At 54.5% G+C, this 19,567-nt stretch overlaps 1 protein-coding gene across 1 annotated transcript in view; it reads right to left on the bottom strand.

Annotated features, from left to right (window-relative positions):
- Positions 1-3,260: 3,260 nt before the first annotated feature.
- MGMT (O-6-methylguanine-DNA methyltransferase) overlaps positions 3,261-19,567 on the bottom strand; it is a 277,794-nt gene continuing 261,487 nt past the window's right edge. The window contains 3 exon segments of the mRNA XM_055345848.1: positions 3,261-3,487; positions 3,490-3,576; positions 10,583-10,722. Of these exon segments, the coding sequence (XP_055201823.1) occupies positions 3,347-3,487; positions 3,490-3,576; positions 10,583-10,722 (368 nt within the window). The 3' untranslated portion in view covers positions 3,261-3,346.

The raw sequence follows: 19,567 nt of genomic DNA, 5'->3' as shown, positions 1-19,567 counted from the left end.
CACTCGAGAGTCCTCCTCGGTGCGGTTTAAAACCAAAATCGCACGAAGACCCTCGGCAAGCTCCAGCGCGGACGGCTCTCCCCTCGATTCAGCTGCGACGGCGGCCGAGGTTTGAGCTGGCGCTGCTGCGTGGTCACAGCGGGGGCGCCGGCAGCCCGGGTGGGGCACGCCGGGGGGCGGCCGGGAGGACACAGGGCCATCAGCGCCCGTCCGCCCCGCCAGGGCCACCGCGCGGCTGGGAGGTGGGGACAAGGGCCTCCGGAGACGGCACACGGACCCCACGGGGCTCCCACGGCATCGGGCCGCCGCTTTGGTTCTTAATCAACCTCCCCGTCGCAGTTTTCAAGGAAGTAAGTTCTGGGGTGACCCATGAGCGGGTTAAGAAACACAAACCGTCTCGATACAGACACAGCAGCACTGGACTCGCCCGGCCACTCGGAAGAGGAGACTCCGGACGAGCGCCCGGCGTGCGGGAAGGAGGCTTGGAAGAAAACGTGCATCCGAAGACACTGGGTGGGAAGGGACTTCCGTGTCTCCAAACGGTCAAATCACACGCGGGTGGTGCAGTCGGCGCGTCTGCCGGGTAAGAAGCAGACAAGGATTAGCAGTCCCACCTCGGTCACCTGCAAGGTGAGCCTTCTTGCCTCCCGCGTGAGCCCTGTGGTACCCTTTGCCACTGCCAGCAGCCGATCCCACGGGGTCCGCCTCTGCCCGAGCCTGTGCCACAGCCTCCCTCCGGCCCCCGCTCGCACAGGACACCGTGCAATTTTCTTCCTTGGGCATCAGAAGGCAGACTTGTGCGGTCACCTGGTCCCTTGGTGCAGCCGCAGGACACGGACAGGTGCGGGCTCACATGAGGCGTCTGTTCTACGTGGGCAAAGGAATTGGGGAGCACAGCCACCCTCCGCAACCCCGGTGTCTGCCCGGCCGAGGGCATCTATGGCTGTACCCGCGCCTCTGCAAACACACGTGCTCTCTCCAAATCTCTCACGATCTGGGTCTCTGGAAACGGGTGAGAACAGCACGCGGTGGCCAAGCTGCTGCGCGGAGCCAGCCGTCACCGGCCCGGGGGTCTCCGTGTCGGCGTTCAAAGCGCCGGTGCGGGGGACCCGGGCCTGAGGCCCAAGAACACAGATCTTTCTTGTTTCGACGTTTCTTTTTATTTGGAAAATATTTTTGCGTCTCTTTGTGCCTTTCCTTTTCCTCTTTATCTCCATAAACGGCGCCGCAACCTTGAGCAGCAGCGGCTCTAGGCGACCCGCGCTGGCTTTTCATGTGGGCCTCTGCAGAGCCTGTCCTCGGAGCGGTACACGGCCGCGCCCGTTTGAGCCTGGCTGCTGCCTCCGTCAGCGGGAACCTCGGGGCATCTATCAAGCCTGTTCTGACAGCGCCGAGGAAGCCCTGGGAGACAGAAAACAGGACGTGGGCCCAAACAGGCGGTGCCAGGCCACGCGGAGCTACGGGGTCACCTCGGACGGCTCCGGCGGGCGGGTCCCTGGCTGCAGGTGGCCGAGCCCTGCCAGGAGCCTGGCCCTCGCAGGAGCCTCCCTCGGAGGCCACCTGGGGATCACAGTGTGGGGCACGTTGGCGGGCAAGGGACCCACGCTTTCCTGGTCCAGGCGGCGGCACGGGCCACGTGGACATGACACGCGGAGCATCAGGAGGGCCCGTGGGGTTGTCACGGAGCCGAGGGGAGAGCTCCACCCTGGCCCCGCTCTCCCATCCATCCTTGGACGGACGGACGTGGTGCTGGGGGTCTCCCAACCGCAGCCTAGTGCACGGCTATGGTGCCCTCTATTGGAAAGCACTCAGACGAAATCCACACCCAGGCCAACAAGGACCACCTGCCTCCTGAGAACCACGGTTTCCCGTTCCGTTCAGGGCCGGGCAGAGGGGCCGCGCGTGACCACGTCTCTGGGTGGCCGTCAGTTCCTGGAGAAAAGCCTTTTCCTTATGGAATTTCCCACACAGCCGCCTCCCCGGCCCCCGGGTGCAGAGTGTGCCCCGGGCCCCCCCACTCGTCGCCCCAAGCCGTCAGAAACACAGGAGGGAGCCCTCTGCCCTCGCGCGGAGACGCCGGACAGCGCGCTTACAGCTCTGGGGGCCCGCCGAGGGGCTCAGTGACACAGGCCGGCTCGGCGGTCTGTCCAGAGGTCAGACCTCTACGCAGCTCACGGTGGGAGCGGGACGGCGCGCTTGGAGACGAAGCACAGAGAAGGAGCGAAGTCAGGAGATGATGGAGTAAGGGTCACAGCACTTTATTTTGGAGGGGGGAAAAATCCAGAATTCGGTTGATGTAATAAAGGGCTACGTTAAACTACAAGTTGGGGAGAAGAGGCTGAAGCCGGCTAACGTTAGGTCCTTGTTCTCTCGTAGGCGTACAGGTAACGCGAAATATAAAATGCACCCAAGCCGCGCACGTCACAGGCCGTATATTTGCCCAGCCTTTCAGTGACGCGTACAAACCACCTGAGCTTCCCTGCTGTGCTTTACGGTCGCAGGAACCCCTGACAAAAATACAGCTTTCTACTGCACGGTGGGGTGGGGTTTATTTTCTCCATATATCATTCGCTCTATTTTATTTACCCACAAGCACAGCTACGAGTTTCCCCTCATGCTTTTTCTGATATAGTTAATTATGAAGCTGAAACGACAGCAGGATAATGAAGTATCGGGCTGAGGTCCTCGGTGGATGCTGGAAACGCTCTGTGACCGCCCCTGGGGACAGGAGCCGACCACCTTCCCGCGTGACCTCTGACCTCCAGGCTCGGGCTCGGGGTGCCGGGGAAGGAGAGGTCGGCGGGCCTCGCCACGTCCTCTGCTCGGGGCATGCGAAGGTCAGGGGCGGGGCTGGGGCCCGAGGCAAGACCCCCCCCCCCATCCCTCAGAAAGGAGCCACTGCAACCAAACCCACCTCGAAGGGCGACGGTTGGCCCAGCGGGTCTTTCCCATTTGACCGATACAGCCCCACACGCGTGCATCCTGCACAAGCCTTTCCAGCGGTGAGTAAGGCAAGGTTAGGAAGCCTCCTGAGAAGCGGGGGTAGCCGGGAAGCATGCCGGGAGGCCGGCTTCTGGGGGACAGGCCTGTCGCCCGGCTGTTTGCAGGCTCCCCCTGCTCCCTCATCCCGGCTGTAGCAGCCGTTAGAGATGGGGCGAGAGTGGGAGGGGAACAGACCGTATGAACAAGGGAGGGCTGGTCTTCTGAACTTGCTCGGCTGCAAAATGTAAAAACAAGGAAGGGCACACGCACGGCATCCCTCAGGACACACCGAGCACCTTTAATAGGGCAGGGCCACCGCGTACCCCTTCCAGCGTGCTGGTACCTTCACAGGTCACTCAGATGTTTACTCCCGCACGCACCCGTCCCGGCCAGCAGGATGGGGGCTGGGGGTGCCACCCAGCGCCCCGCGTCGGGTTCCGGCCAGATAGGAGCCCCCTGGATAGGTGGGCTTCCCTGCCAGGCGGCCTTCGTGGGCTAGCAGAGCAGCCACTCCTTCGTGGCGAGTCCTCCGGTGTAGTTGCCCATGGCTCCGCTGCTGCAGACCACTCTGTGGCACGGGATGAGGATGGGCACCTGGAAGACAGGAAGCCAGCCCGTTAGTCTGGGCTCCAGGCCAGCAAGTCTCCTGGGGTCAAGCGCCAGGCCCCTGACCACAGCTGACCTAGCAGGGGCTACGGGCCAGGGGTGGGCTGGGTGCGGGTCCCCGGCTGGCTGTGTGAGCGAGCTGCGCCCCTTAGTCTCGGAGGCTCTCGGCATGCGCCCAGGAGCCACGCGGTGCCTCCGGCATATCCAGAGAATCCCCTAGACCAAGATTTGGGAGGAGACAACTGCCTTGGCGAGTGATTTATAATGCATGCTAACCAGATCCAAAACTACGTTTCCAAGTTATGGGTGGTGTGCAAATTCCTGAAACATTTCGACAAGCGACAGGAACCTTCAGGAAGACGGTACTCACACAAGGCTCCGGCCGACTGTGGCTGCCGGCTGCCACAGGCTCCGGGTTTTCGTAAATAATTCCTACTGGAACACAGCCATATCGTCTGCGGCTGCTTCTGACAGCCTGAAATATCCACCATCAGGCCCTTTACAGGAAAGGTCTGCTGACCCCACCTCGCGCCCGCCTCAGTCCCGGGACACCTGGGGAGCTTGAGCAGCTCTCGTCCTCATCTGGTCTCACCTGAGCGGCTGCTGCCGCCACCCTGCCACCCCTCAGGACCCCGGACCCAGGGCCACAGCCACCCTCACCCCTCCGCCCGCCTCGGGTAGCCTCCCACCTCCGGAGGCAGGAGTGGCCGGCGCCTGCCTGCAGCAACAGAACGGCTTCGCTAAGAGCAAGGCCGCCTTAGGATGAAAACAAAGCCAAACACAATCCTACAAAGAGAAGCCAGCCGATGGTTAACCGGCCCCAAAGCCAGGACCAGGAGCAGGGACGGCGGGCCGGGAGGGGTGCAGGCTGGGCTCCGGGCACCTCAGGGCTTTGCCGAACGGGCCCATCCAGCTACGGGCGGCTCAGCTGGCTGCTGTTCCAGCGCTAGGGGAAGCGGGGCTGGCCCGCGGCCCCAGAGGAGGACGACAGGGGTCTCTCTGGCGGACACGGAGCGCCCCCAGGACGGGACCCCCCCCCAGTGCCCTTGCCAGGAGCCTGTGCGGGGCGCACCTGCGGGTGTCTGATACCCCACGTCCAAGAGTGGATGCCTGGCCTCACAGGGGCTGGGTTCGCGTGGGGGCCACGGTCACACGGGTGGTCGTTATTCCCACAGCCACACACGGGCCAACCACCCCACCTGACGCAGTCCTGGAAGCCAGTCCTGCTGGGGGGGGTGGGGGGGCGTGTAACAGCCAGTCCTGTTCCCTCCAGGGCTCAGAGGCTCCCTTCCAGCAGCTGTTCCAGGGGGCGGGGGATGCCTCGGGCCTCCTCCCCCTGGCCTGGCTGTACAGACAGGAGCACCAGGACGCCCGCTGGCATCAGTGTCTGTGCTCAGGGCGGAGTCCACTGTGGAGAGTGGGCACCGTGGGCCTGGCCCTTGCTCCTGACTTCCACGTGGCGGGACACTGGTAGGAGGGACATGCCTGGCCTCGTCCGCCCCTCTCCTCTCCCCCAGCCCGAGGGGAGGAGACTCAGGGACCAGCCAGGGGGAGTCCCCAGGACCCGGCCCAGCTGGCGTTAGAGATAGGAAGGGGGTCGGACTCCAGGCGAATTTCCAGGAAGCCCACCACGGCCATGCCACCTCTCCAGGTTAGCTTTTATCCTGATAAAGCAAATACGCTGATGTCCCATATCCACCTCTTCGCTGGCCCAGAACACGGGAGGAAAGGGGAGGGAGGGAACGTGCAGCCCCTTAGAACCAGAGTGGGCAGGGCCGTGTCTCAGGTGGCCGACCTCCCTGGGTGGGCAGCTCGTGGCACAGCTGAGGGCGTGCCGGCCTGGCGAGGGCTCCACGCCCGGGGCCACCAAACGCAAGGGTGCACAGATGCACCCACTGCAGGGGCTCCAGGAGAGGGATGGTCACTCTGCTTAGAGATCCCGACAGCAGTTCCCTGGAACCTGAGGGACTTCCCGGGGGGCGGGGGGAACCACAGGGCTTCTCAGCAGCGCTCACACCTGAGGAAGGGGTCTGTCCGGGAGTACCGGGTACATCTCCGTTCAGTCCTAAGTGGCTCTGTCTTGACTGGGGTGAAGGGGCTCCAGGGGTCATCACTAATGGCCCAGGACACGCGGGGTGACAGCAGGTCCCAGGGCTGGTCCACCAAGAACGTAATGGCCAGTGAGCATGGTGACAGGAACGGGCCTGGCTCGGGAGACACAGCCAGGGCAGGGAGAAGGGCACAGGTCGTCACAGACCTCACCCGGGGGACTATGCAGCACCCCGCCCTGCCCTCTCACACGTGGCCCCCGTGCCCCCAAGGTCCTGCAAGGACAGCAGCCCCTCCTGCAGGGTCCCGAAGGGTGACCTCTACTGAGACAAGCTCCACCTGAGCTGGACAAAGCGACCAGCCCCCGTCGGGTGAGGTTCTAGAAGAGCAGCCGAGGACATGTTTCCGGGGGCTCCTCCCATGGTACTGGCGCCCGCTGCCCAGGTGTCCGTCTCAGCCTGCCACGCACCCCTGGGTGGGCCCCGGGCTGCACCTGTGCCTGGGCAGGTGGCATGGTCCCCAGTCCCGTCCCAGATGCGGCACCCTGTGAGGCCGCTGGGGTGTGCGTGGCACATCACGCCCCCGAGAAGCCCCAGGCACGGCCGGCCCCGGGTCACGGTCCTCTGCTTGCTTGAGTTCGCACCCAGTTTAGAGACAAAGAGGGGATTCCAGCTCCAAGGAGGCAGAGCCTGGCGCCCAGACTTCTCGCCACCGCACCTGCTGCCTGGGGTGGGGGGCACTGAGTGCGGCCTGGGGTGCCGGCCAGCCCTGCGGGTCACCTGACTCCTCCCACATCACCCCCACCCACCGGACTCTGACCGGAAGTTTGGGTTGCCACGGGAACGCATGTGCTCTGAAGCCAAGCGGCGGGGGGTGGGGGGGGGGGTGGGGTGGGTGGTGGTGGAAGGTGGGGGGCGACCTGGCTTCCTGGCGCCACTTCACAGGTGGAGGGCGACCCCAGCGCCCCACCCGCGGCTGGCCATCCCCATCCCCTTGGAGGGAGACACAGGGCACTTTAAGAAGGGAATACAGGCTCGGACTGAGGGTTCTGATCCAAGAGTCACACTAGTAACTGCTCTGAGGATGCGCCCAGACGATGTCCCACGTCAGCTCGACCGAGAAAGAGGGAGATTTAACTCAGGGTCGTTTCGTGAACATCTGGGCACCAGTTGAGGTTTCCCGCCTAACGTCACGGGTGAGCGGATTTTCCTCCCCGCTCCCCAAGCTGTGCAATTACAAAAGGCGGACGGGGACCCGTCCCCACCGCGTGGCACCGGGGACAGCAGGACGGCGCCGCCCCGGCCAGGCTCGCCTCGTGCCTGCAGCGGTGGGACGCACCACACACGCAGCTTTCACCCCCAGAAACGGGGAACGCCGCTCCCGTTTGCGCTAACTTTGGCGGCAGGCTACAATAACGAAAGCTGCCCAAATTTATTTGAGCCCTAAGGACGTCTCAAAGGGTCCGCGCCCCCTCGTACCCTCTTCCTTTAAAGCCCGCGCTGCATAAAATGTAATTTTTATCAATAACCAAGCAGCTCCTAATATCACAGCTGCATTGAAATCTTCATGCTGTGAAATCTAATTCATCCAGTACATGAATCCATCACTCACACAGACCCTTTCTCAAATGCTATAAAACTTCCAAACCCATAGATTTGTCTCCAACAAAAATAACACGAAGGGGCCCTTCAATCAATAATGGAATCCCTCTGATTCTGGTGCTGGCTGAATATTTTTTCCAACTTCGCCTTTGTTCTTGTGGTAGTAGCCCACAAGGGAAAGAGCTTGTTTTCACTCGCGGCCTCATCAATACCTAAATCCTGGTGAGCAAGTGACACGGAGAAGCTGTAATCAATAGCTCCCTGTGCGTTTTTTTCTTCTGGTCAAATGGTTCAGCCCCACTGACAGCCCTGACACTTAGAACATGATGCTAAATCTTTATCAACAGCCATCTGGGTGACGAGCAGAACAAGACTCGGGGGGTCATTAACACTCATGGCAATCTGTGAATAAACTAACTCCTCCGGAATGCGTTTGTTTAGGAAAAAAGTGGGGGAAAGTCTCCGTGCAACGTATCGATCGCCTTTGAACTGCATTTAGCAAATTCTGTCTGAGGATGAGCGCAAGGGTGCTTTTGGGGGGCGCGGGGCGTCTTCTGCATGATCCACCAGAAGACGGACCCTCCTCCACGGTGTGTGGCAGGGCGCACCTTCTGGATCACTGCCACAGCGGCTCGCCTGGGGCTGGCGGGTCCTTTGTGGAAAACTTGGGGAAAAAAAAAAATCGCGTGCTGAGGACGGGACCAGGCCGCCACACGGCAACAGCCATCCCTCCCTCTGGCGCGGAAGGGAGCCCCACCCACGCCGCAGCAAGCGCTGTAACGTGAGCCAGCACGTGCTCGTGTTTATTGCAAGCCACCTAAGGAATTAATGCACAATGAGCTTCATGGTGTCGCGTGACATTCCAGGCCCATTTTTCACCCTCTTTCCTGAAACGCACAATTGCTCTATTCAGCCCGAACACAGATCATCGAGGAGGACGTCTCCACGAGGCTGCTGGTGCTGGAGCTGCCGCGGGCTGGATCTCGCCGCCTGCGCCGAGGGAGGGGGCACCCACGTTGGGCGTCAGCGCCGGTCGTGGGCCAGTCCCGGGCCGCCTCCTGGCTGCTGCTCCCCCGGGTCCCTTCCAAGGAGGCTTTAAATCAATGTGAAGGGAGCCCTTTGAGGGCTGCCAGGCTCCCCGGGAGGCCGAGCCGAAGCGATCCCTGCAGGGCCCCCCTGGCAGGTCTGCACCGAGCTCCGAGGCACTGCTCAGGCCCAGGGACCCTGCACGCTTCGTGGGCGGTGCCCGGCGACAGAGGGACACACGGACAGGCCCCCGCAGCTCACCAGCAGCCTGGCTGCTGTCGGCACGGGAGGGCACCCAGAGGGGTCAGGCCTGCCCGCTGTCGTCACTGCCATTCTCGATTGGGCCCGAGACAGGGAAGTCAATACGTGGACTTTACGGACATTAGACTTTTAAGCCTTGTGAGAGCCTATTTTATAAATTTCAGTGACTGGGGCCATATTTGAACAGAGACATTCATAGAGATTAATAGCAGGAGGGGAGAGTCCTGCTGGTTGCCGAACAATAAATGTTGCTGAATATCGCCACGAGCGTGATCGCTGAACGGTGACGGCGTCTCACCGCCGAGAGTGAGAAAGTGCTGTCAGCAGCGCACGAGGCAGGTGAGGCCGGCGGGACGGGCGCCCGCTGGCAGCGCGTGTTTGCAGAGCACCAGCCGGGGGGGGGGGGCACCCACCACCCGCCCACAGTGGGATCGGATCCAAGCTCCGTGAGCCAGGGGAGTGCACGCGGGCACGAGGACCTGGACGGCGGGAGGGTCTCCGCGGGGCCGCAGAGCCCGAGGCTCCTGCGTTCTCACCGCGCAGCGGCCCGTCTCGGGTCACCCGGGCGAAGCCCTGCTGCTCAGGGCCACGTGCCACCTGGGAAGGGACGTGGCTTCGTGAGGAACGACGCGGTTCTAACTTTATTGGGAACGTTAATGAAACAAACAAACAAAAAAAACCCAAACCGCGCACACACACTCAGGACTCTGACTCGGGACCACCCCGCACGCCCGCGTGTGTGCAGGCAGCGTGCCCGAGGACACACCGGCCATGCGGAAGTTCAAGCACACCAGGTGCGAAGCAGGGCGCCGAGCGGGCCCACCAGCCCACTCAGGGCGCGGAGAGGTCGGGGTGTCGCCCACGTCACGCACTGCTCCCAATCCCCGGGGGATTTCAATACGGCAGAGAATGGACCTGCAGGGGCCGTGTCTCTGGCAAAAACCAGGCAGTTCTGTGTAAACGCCAACTCTTAGAGGCACCGGGCTCTGCCCTCAGCACCGAGGTGGGAGCAGCAGGCCGGGGCGTGCAAACACCTGCCTCCCCCCAGTGATCCGGGGAGGGGGATAACCCTGAAAACAGACCCCAAAAGCTACAGACAGAAAAGCGAGGTCTGATGTCGTGACTTCCCCTCCAAGAGGCGACGACCCTGTTTCCTCCTCCTGACAGGACGCTGTGCTTCTGTCACCTCAGAGGCTGTCCCACGGCTCCAGGGAGCAGCTCAGGGATGCGTGAGCAGGCCCCAGCCGGGCACCGGAGGGGCGACAAGAACTAGAATATTCGGGTTGTGCTCGGTGGTGCGGGGTCCCCGTGGACCTGGCGGCCTCGTGGACGGGGCACCACGGCCTCTCCCCCGCTCCCGTGGACTTCCTTTCTGAGGCAGGACGGCCTGCAGCCCAGGCGCAGGGGTGGCCTCTCCTCCTGGTACGACAGGCGTGCGGCCACCCCACGCGGACCCATCCTCTGGCGAGTGCGGCGTTGCCAGGAGGGAACCTCCCTTTCTGCAAACTCTGACTACAGGTGCACGAGGGTATGGAGACACCCCTGGGGAGGCCTCACCCAAAGGCCACGAATCATCCCCCTTCTGACGTGCGAGCCCTGGTGTCAGGTTTCCAGCCTCCCTAGGTCAGGCACACGGGCTGGGTCTGGACCCCCGTCTGTGTTTCCTTCTAGAACGACGCTCCACGCGGGCAGCCTCTCCGTCAGCTTTGTTTCCTGCCGCAGCCCTGGGCCCTGGACGAGTGGCACCCACGAGGCGCCACGTGTGCCCAGTTCCCAGATGAGGGGATGGATGTCCACTGGCCACGTTGTCCAGGAGTGACTCTCCTCCTCCGTACACACCGTGACCAGGGCCCTGACACACGCGGAAGGGGGTGCTTCTGTAGGGACACTTCCCAATCACCCTCGCCAAACACGGGTGGCAGGGACGCAGACCTACCAGTGCCACGGGGCCCCGTCACAGGCGCAGCACTGGCCCCTGGGGGACACGCTTCCATCACGCAGCCCTGGGTCCCCCGAGCGCGGCGCCGAGGCCTCCCCTCCACCCGCGGCCAACTTACAGGATTGCTCCTCATGGCTCCGCCCACGGCCCGCGCGGCTTTCGGGCTGCCTGCCAGGGCTGCTAACTGCTGGTAGGAAACCGTGTCTCCAAACTTCACAAGCTCCAGCAGCTTCTGCAACACCCGCGCGGTGAACGAACCTGAAAGACAATACAGGGCGTCGTCGCGTGGGCCAACGGCTCCCACAGCTGTACGGGGCTGCCGGTCCTGAAACAGAGAGCACATCAACATACTGGGGTGTCATGCTCAAGAACGTGCAGCCTGTGGCCTTCACCCCCGGCCCGTCACCGACATCCCACGACGGTGCGTCCCAGATCTGCAACTTCCTCCCGCCTCCACCCAGGCCCACGCAGGAACACGTGCCGCTCTTCCGGGACCTGCGCGTGGGTGAGCTCGTGAGCAGTCCCGTTAGGGAGCACGGGCGGCCCTGCCCGCCGCCGGACTTGAGAGCTTCTCCTACGGCCGGTTAGTCCGGCCTCAGCCGCGGCACAGAAGGGAAACGAAGCCCCGGGTCAGGCTGGGGCTTTACGCCTCCAGCAGCGAGCGGGCTCAGAAGGCCGAGCGCCACGGCACGCGGGGTGGGCGGTGGGGACCTCGGCTATGGGCGTCTGTAATGAACACGGCTGCAAAAATAAAATACCTTTATTCCCATTTTAATTGACTAACCACATCAAATTGCATTTGTTCTTCATCCTGCTGCGGGGAAGGAACAGGTGAACGCATGAGAACATTCTCTCCCTTGGCTTCCAGGTTTTAAGAGCTGTTTCCCAGGCACGTGAAGGAGGCCGGTCTGAATCGATACCTATTGTCTTTCCAAAGGAAACACACGGCTCGGGAGCACTGGACACGGAGCCGCGTCCCCCACGGCGGGGGCACCGAGCCCCCGGGGTTGGGGGGGGGGCGGGAGTTCCTGATGGCAGCAACAAAGGGAAGGCTTCCACGGGCAGCAGCGGCGTTCCGGAGTGTGTCCCTAATAGCACTAATTGCACTCAGTGCCAAGCTGGCAAAGTGTGATTTGGTTCTTAAAGGAAACACACCCTTACATGCGTGTTAAATAATAAAAATCACTTCTTAACTGAAGGGAATGATAATCACTTCACTGGAAAAAAAAATCTGTTTAGTCTTTATTATAACATTAAGCAAATTAAACATCAACATAATCCAGGTGATACTAGAACAGGGTCATAAAAGAAATTAACTTTGTTGTTCATTAATTTACATGGATTAGTAGAGGGCAAAAAGATAGCAAATGTGCTCTAGTTTTTTATGATATAATTTCAAACTGTACACCATTTGTGGCAGGAGGGTGACTTTGGGGTTAATCAGGCTGATTTGTCCTTTTAATTGCTTTCTATTCAAAGAAAATTCATTAGATAATGTTCTCTTCAAAATTCATGAATCAATTTAACTGAAGAAACCACATTAACAGCTTTGGGTTCATTAGCACATGCGGTTGTGTTACTGGCTGATTGCTCGGAGGGTTTCCTTAGGCAAACACACTCTGTTTACTGTGATTTCTTCAGAACGGGTTTTGAAATCAAACTGTTAATCATTATCATCTTTGCTGTTGTTGTTATGCCTCACTTAAAAACAAACAAACAAAAACAGGCCAAAAAAAAAAAAAAAAAAGGAGGGAGGAAAAAAGACAAGGCAGGCTGCCTGGTGATAACCTGGGGAGGAAGCGATTCCAGGGGTGGTGGCCGTCTTAGCAAAGAAACCGAGAGGAGACGGCAAGAGGTAGGGGCCCATGTCTTGCCTTCCTGGGAGAGCCGGGGCTGCTGCTGCTGGCTTTCCGTGATGCCGCCCGATTTCCGGGAGAAGAGCCTGGAACTTCACCCGACCTGCAGGACTGCGGGTCATGCCTAGGCCACCTGGCCACGCGCCTCGCTTCCCTGGCACAGAGGCGACCTATCATAAGACAACCCTAGGTCTGTATATGGGCACAGTTTATCCAACATTTTCAGCTTCGCTGTCAATTTTTCATGGGAGATAATTTCTCACTTTGTACCTAACGTATTAGGAAAAATAGCTCGAAGAACGTAATATTTTGCAATCACGCACATCGTTTTATAAAATGTATCTGAAAACTCAATTTCACCCTGTAGAGAGCAAAGGCATTAATTAGTGTGAGCAGCTTTCAGGGACGGTGCCTTTAACCCCAACCTGTGCAAAATCAGATGACGAAACTGCTCTCCTTGCGAGGAGGGGCCGACGCTTCTGGTTGTTAAATATCATCCTAACATGTAGTAAAACCTTCCCATAAAAATTAACATACGTGGATGTGGAAAATCTATTTCCCGGAGGTTGAGGTGTCCGCGTAAGTCCTCGGCACGGACCATCCTTTCAGGTGGCCCAAAGGGCAGCTGTTAGATGACGCTGCTTCTCACTCTCATTTACGGCCCTCCCCGGACAGCAGGTGTGACCCCAGAGCCGTGCGGGGTGGCCTCTGCTGGCCGCAGTCACCCTCTCCTCCCCACCCTTCCTCCTGCCATCCTGGGATCTGAGCACGGCCAAGGCAGGCCCTGCTGGAGCGGACTGATGCTAGAGCCCCCCTGCCCTGGGGACAAAGCCACTGTCACGTTCGTGTGGGTGGCTGCTTAGACCTACCCACCACGATCACCCAACCCGACCATGGCTGCTCCCGCATGCTGTCCGGCCAGACCGTAGGTCACCAGCGTCCCCGGGCTGGCGAGGGGCTCTCCACCGCCGCCCGTGGAAGACGTCATTCTATGTGATGGACACCAGGGTTTTATGTGAACTCTCCTCATGCCACTGGTGGGAGTCGAGATGAAGGAGGCTTCGCCGGCGCACTGGGGCCGACACAGCCCAGCGTGGCCCTGACGAGGGAGCCTAGGCAGGCAGCCAACTCCACAAGTTGGACAGGAGGAAGTGACCAGGGGCCACTGTCTTCCTTCCCCTGGGCCTCTGCCTCCTTCCCAGTAACAACCACCGTCATGAGGCCTCCCTGGACAGACATGGCCCGCGCCCCACCAGGCACCGCCAAGCTCGAGGACAGCTGGTCAATGGCAGGGCTGGGCCTGGAGACTTGCCTCCTCTGCTCCAATGAGGGAGAGCACCACGCTTTCCAGTTCTTGGGGACAGAATCAGTCTTTCAATGTGACCTTTGTGGCAGGGTGCAGTGTCCGGCGAAGGGCTGTCTTTCAGCTGCCCGGGCCCTGGGGCTCTCCACCACCAGGCTGCAGCTAGCTGGCACAGGCAGGTGTACAAGCACAGGGGTGCCTGGGGCCCACAAGGCTGGCTGCCCTCTGGGCCCCGCCAACGGGGCACCTCAGGAGCTATCACGGGGTGGGAAGGGCGCTGCCCGCAAGGGGCTGCGGAAGCTGTTTGCCACATCTGTGCACGGAGAGCAGTGCCCACAATCCTGCAGGATTTTCTTGCATGTCATCCAATGGCTTGGTATCCGTGGCACAGACTGTGGCTATTGGATAGGTTTTCAAGTTTCCAAGGGCTCTTCACTTCCAGGCCTGGCCTTCTGTTGCTCCTGGCACAGAGGGAGCCCCCGGGGCTGGCACACTGGAGTTCCCGAGAACCTGGAGGGTGTGAAGCCAGTTTTCTGATCCAGTGGATCTAGAGGAGGGTTTTGATAGGATGCATCCTGAAGCGCAATCGGGGCTGACGTGACCTGATGTTGCCTGACCATTAGTGCAGACGGGACTGACCGTCCAGGAACGAGCCTGGGAGTATGGGAAGACGACCGGGAATGGGGGCCCGGGTTCCAGGTAAGATGCAGTCAGCACACTTCACCCTCTTTTCCATGGGCTGCCTGTACAGCATCTGGGCGGAATGCACTTGAGTGCTGTGGAAAGCAAAACAGGAGCAGGCAGCCTGGGAAGATGACAGGAATCTGAGGAAGCACCGAGATGATGCACGACTTCACCATTTCATCTATGTCCTCCCCAGCCCAGACCGGCTGCAGCCTGCACCTGGGAGGGGCCACTGGTGCATACAGGGCACCCTGGAGCTCTCATCCACCCTGAGGAGGGAGAAGGGTGTCCTGATGCTCAGAGTGGAGGAATCGCTTGCTTTCTGGTACTATCTCTGGACTCCTGCACCCCAGCCCCCAAGCAATCAGGAGGGGCTCATGTCCTTTCCTGCTAGGAGGAGCTGGGGGTCCATAGGTGAGCAGGGCCCTGCTGCTTTTCTCCTCTGTCTTGTCAGTGCTTGGCTCCAGAGGTAGGTGTGATCCAGTAAGTGTGTGGCACGCTGGGGTAAGTAAGGTCAAATTTTAAGTGGGGACCAAACGGGATCTCAGAAAACTCCAAAGTAGTGGGGAGACTGTGGATGGAGAGAGGCTTGGCAAAGCAAGCTGATAAGCTGTTTGTAAATCCCTGGCCTGAGCCCTGACCTGTTCATGTGTAGATCTGACTCTGCATCAAAGACTTGGAGAACTGAGGGAAAGGTCCAGACTGGCCACGGATGGGCTCATGGGCTCGAAGACATGAAAAGGACCACAGAGTCTGTAAAATGACATGGACATCGAAAGCACAACCTGAAGAAGCCTGGTCAGAACTTAGGAGCCCAATCCATCCAAGATTAGTGCCTTCTCAGCAATAATAGTGCTGTTATACATGCACACGAACCTCAAACCATGACTGTCAAAGTGATCAGGAACAATCCAAAATGACTTTGCAAACCGAGCAGAGAATCAGAAAAACCTCAATTCCTAGTGGGAAAGATAATCAACAAACCTCAAGGGTGGGATAACACAGGAGTCAGAATCACCTGACATTTTCTCCGCCCAAGTTTTGAGGATTTAACTGACAAAATTATAAGATATTTAAAATGTACAACGTGATAATTTCATATGTAGCTGATAACTTTAAAGGATCTGTAGTAAAGATGCTGCAAGAAGGGAAAATACTCTTAAACAAGAAAAAAAAGGAAAAAAAAGAAGAAAACAAACAAGAAGACACAAAGTTTCAAAGAAATTCAAGTTACAGGGAAGAATCAAATGGAAATTTAGTGTAGAAAAAAATGTGAAAACTCCATGGTCTCAATAGCAGAATGGAGATGCCAGAGGAAAGAGTCAATGAACTGGAGTCAACAGAAATTTTCCTATCCAAAAAACAGAGAAAAACTCATTAAAAACAACAAAAAACCAGAAAGAGCCTTAGAGACATGTAGGACAAAGCCAACAGTCTAACATTCATGTTATTGGAGTTAAAAAAGAGGAAAAAAAGAGAGTATGGGGTACAAAGCAATTTGAACCAATTAGAGCTAGTACTTTTCCAACTTGGCAAACGATATACAATGACAGGCTTAAGAAGCCCAGGAAACCACAAACAGGACACACCCAGAGAAACCTACTCCCAGACATAGCATGATGAAGCTGGTGAAATCTAAAGATCAAGAAAGAAAAAAAAAAAAACCCTCAAAAACAACCAGAGAAAAATGATGTGTTATTTATAGAGGAACAAGTTTTGAATGACTGTAGAATTCTCATCAGAAACCACGGAGGTCAGAGGAGGTGAAATAGCAATTTTAAAGTGCTGAAAGAAACTCAGAATTCTAGATCAGTGTAAAAAAAAAACTCTTCATAAATAAAGCTAAAATAAAGACATGTCCAGTTAGAAACAAAGATCCCGTGTTGCCAGCAGACATGAGCTAGAAGAATTACTGAAAGACGGTCTTCAGCAAGAAGGGACATAGGACTGGAGGGGCAGCCGGAAACCTTAGCAGTAAGGGCAGACAAAAGCTGTGGTAATTATCTGGCTAAATATCACAGACTCTTCTTCTGTTGAGTTCTTTGAAATATGTCTGATGATTGAAAGGAAAATCCTAACATTACCAGATAAGATTTTCAATGTACGTAAGAACAAAACATAAGACACTTGTAACATAAAGCAAGAGTGCCCGAGGATCTATATGTGGTACGGTGGTCAATACAAATTCCAATCAGACTGTGAAAGTATAAGTATTGTAATAATCCTTATAAACAGATAACATAGTAAAAAAACCCAACAGATAAATTAAAATGCTAAAAAATGTTGAAAAACAGAGAAGATAGAAAATAATTATGTAATAATAGCATAAAACAAATGAAACAAATGTTACATTTAAATAGAAATTATATCATATTAATGATCACATTAAATGTAAATGGTCTTTCTTCAACCAATGAGAAGACAACAGTGTACCAGACGGATTGAAATAAAGAACCCAAGTATGTGTTATCTACAAGAAATTCACTTCAGGGATGCCTGGGTGGCTCAGTGCTTGAGTGTCTGCCTTCGGCTCTGGGCGTGACCCCGGGGTTCTGGGATTGAGTCCCACATCAGGTTCCCTGCAGGGAGCCTGCTTCTCCCTCTGCCTGTGTCTCTGCCTCTGTCTCTTTCTCTCTTATGAATAAATACATCTTTTAAAAAAAAGAAATTCAAAGAATAGATACAGATGGCTTAAAACTAAAAGGATGGAAAAAGTATACCAGGTAAATAGTAATCTAAGAAAAATGATTATCAAACAAAGTAGATTTAAGAGCACAAACAATTTCTAGAGGTGAATTAATTTTTACCACTATTACATAGTGACAAAAGGGACAGCTCACAAAGAGGACATGGCCCCAAAACATTTATATACCAATAAGATAGTTTCAAATACATAAAACAGAAACTGACAAAACTGAAAGGAGAATTAGACCAACCCACAATCATACCTGGAGACTTCACTTCTCTATCAGTAACTAGCAGACGTAGGTGACAGAAAATCAAGGATACAGAAATGAAAAATACCATCAACCAACTGGTTTCAACTGACATTTACACAACACTCTACCCAATAACAACAGAGCATATATTCTTTCCAAATGCACATAAAAAAACTGACCAAGATATATCATATTCTGGGTCACAAAACAAACTAACAGATTTGAAATAATTGAATTCATTCAAGTCATATTCTCTGATCATAATGGAATTAGACTAGACATTAAGAACAAAAAGATAACTGGAAACCTCCAAACATTCAGACAGAAATAAGGCATTTTTATTTGTTTTAAAGATTTACTTATTATTTTAGAGAGAGCAAGCAAACATGTACTTGTTAGGGGGGAAGGGAAGTACTTGAGAATCTCAAGTACTCTCCCCGCTGAGGCTGGATCCTGATGTGGGGCTCTATCTCACAACCCTGAGATCATGATCTGAGACAAAATCAAGAGTTGGATGTTTAACCAACTGAGCAACCCAAGTGCCCCCCAAATAAGGCACTTTTAAATAACCCCTGGGTCACAGAGGAAGTCTTAAGGGAAATTTAAAAAATACATTGAACAGAATGATCCTGAAAATACAGTGTATCGCAATTTATAGGATACAGCTGAAGGAACATTTAAGAGGTAAATATACATTAAATGCTTATTTTTATTTTTTATTCTTTTAAAGATTTATTTGAGAGAGAGGCATATATGTAAGTGCGTACAAATGGGAAGAGCAAAGAGAGAAGGAAAGAGAATCTCAAGCAGACTCCATTCTGAGCGTAAAGCCCAATGCAGGGCTTGATTCCAGGACCCTGAGATCATGACCTGAACCAAAACCAAGAGCTGGATGCTTAACTGACTGAGCCACCAAGGCACCTCTTAAGTGCATATTTTAGAGAAGAACCACCTCAGGTTAATAACGTAAGCTTTCAATTTTAAACAGGAAAAAGCAAAAACAAAACAAAATAAAAACAAACACCTAAGGAAGGAAATAAAAGTAATAGCAGAAAACAATGAAATTGAAATAAGAAAAATGATAGAGTAAAATACATGAGACCCAAAAGGGCTTCTTTGAAAAGATCAATAAAATAGATAAACTTTTAGCAAGATTGATAAAAAAAAAAAGAGAAGAAACAAGTTATCAACATCAGACCTAAAAGCAGGATGTCACAACTGACTTCACAAACATTAACTGGAGAATGAAATATTCCTATAAACAACTCTTGGCACAATATTCAACAACACAGATCAACTAGACCAATGTATCAAAAACTACAAACGACCAAATCAGATCCAAGATGATGTAGATAACTGGGACAGTCCCACAGCTATCAAAGAACTTGAACTCAGAGTTTAAAACCTTCTGAAATAAGGTGATTTTACAGCAAAATCTAATAAACACTTAAGGAAAGAATACATCAACTCAGGATAATCCTTTATAGAAAACAGAAGAGCAGGGAACACTTCCCAAGGCACTTTACGTCATCAAAACATCAAAATCCAGAAAAGTATAGATTAATATTTCTCATTAACATGTATGCAAAAATTCTCAATGAAGTACTGGCAGATCAAATTTAGCAATATAAAAAAGAATGAGACAGTAAAATTAAGTGGAGTTTGAGGAATGTAAAGCTGATTTGATATCTGAAAAATGTACCTCTATATAAAGCTACAATCAAGACAGTGTGTATTAATGAAAGGATACATAAATTAATGAGACAGAATAGAAACAGATCCACACAAATACAGAACCAAAAGCAATTCAATGGAAAAATGACCATATTTCCAAAAAATGGTTTGGGAACACTGGACAGGCATCTTTCATAAAAACTAACTAAAAATGGATCATAAACTAAAATCTAAAAGGCAAAACTATAAAACTTCCAGAAGATAATACAGGAGAACAATATAGGTGACTGTGGGTTTAGGGAAGTTTTTAGACATAGTATGATCCGTGAAAGAAAAGTAGTTGGACCTTATTAAAATTAATTTCTGCTCTGTGAAAAGTGATGTTAAGATACTGAGAAGAAGAGCTACAAGCTGAAAAAACATTTGTACAACATATATCTAATAAAGGCCTTGTATCTAAACTATGCAAAGAATTCTTAAGAACTCAACAATAAGAAAATAATAAAATGGCAAAAGTACATCTTGCCAAAGAAGATATACAGATACAAATTAAGCATATGAAGAGATTTTTAAAATTATTGGTCATCAGGGATTACAAATTAAAACAATCAGATGCAATAATACATCTATTAGAATGGCTACACAAT

The sequence above is a fragment of the Nyctereutes procyonoides genome, unplaced genomic scaffold, assembly GCF_905146905.1.
Source record: "Nyctereutes procyonoides isolate TBG_1078 unplaced genomic scaffold, NYPRO_anot_genome, whole genome shotgun sequence".
In the NCBI taxonomy this organism is placed as follows: Eukaryota; Metazoa; Chordata; class Mammalia; order Carnivora; family Canidae; genus Nyctereutes; species Nyctereutes procyonoides.
This window is presented reverse-complemented; position numbering and strand designations above follow the sequence as displayed.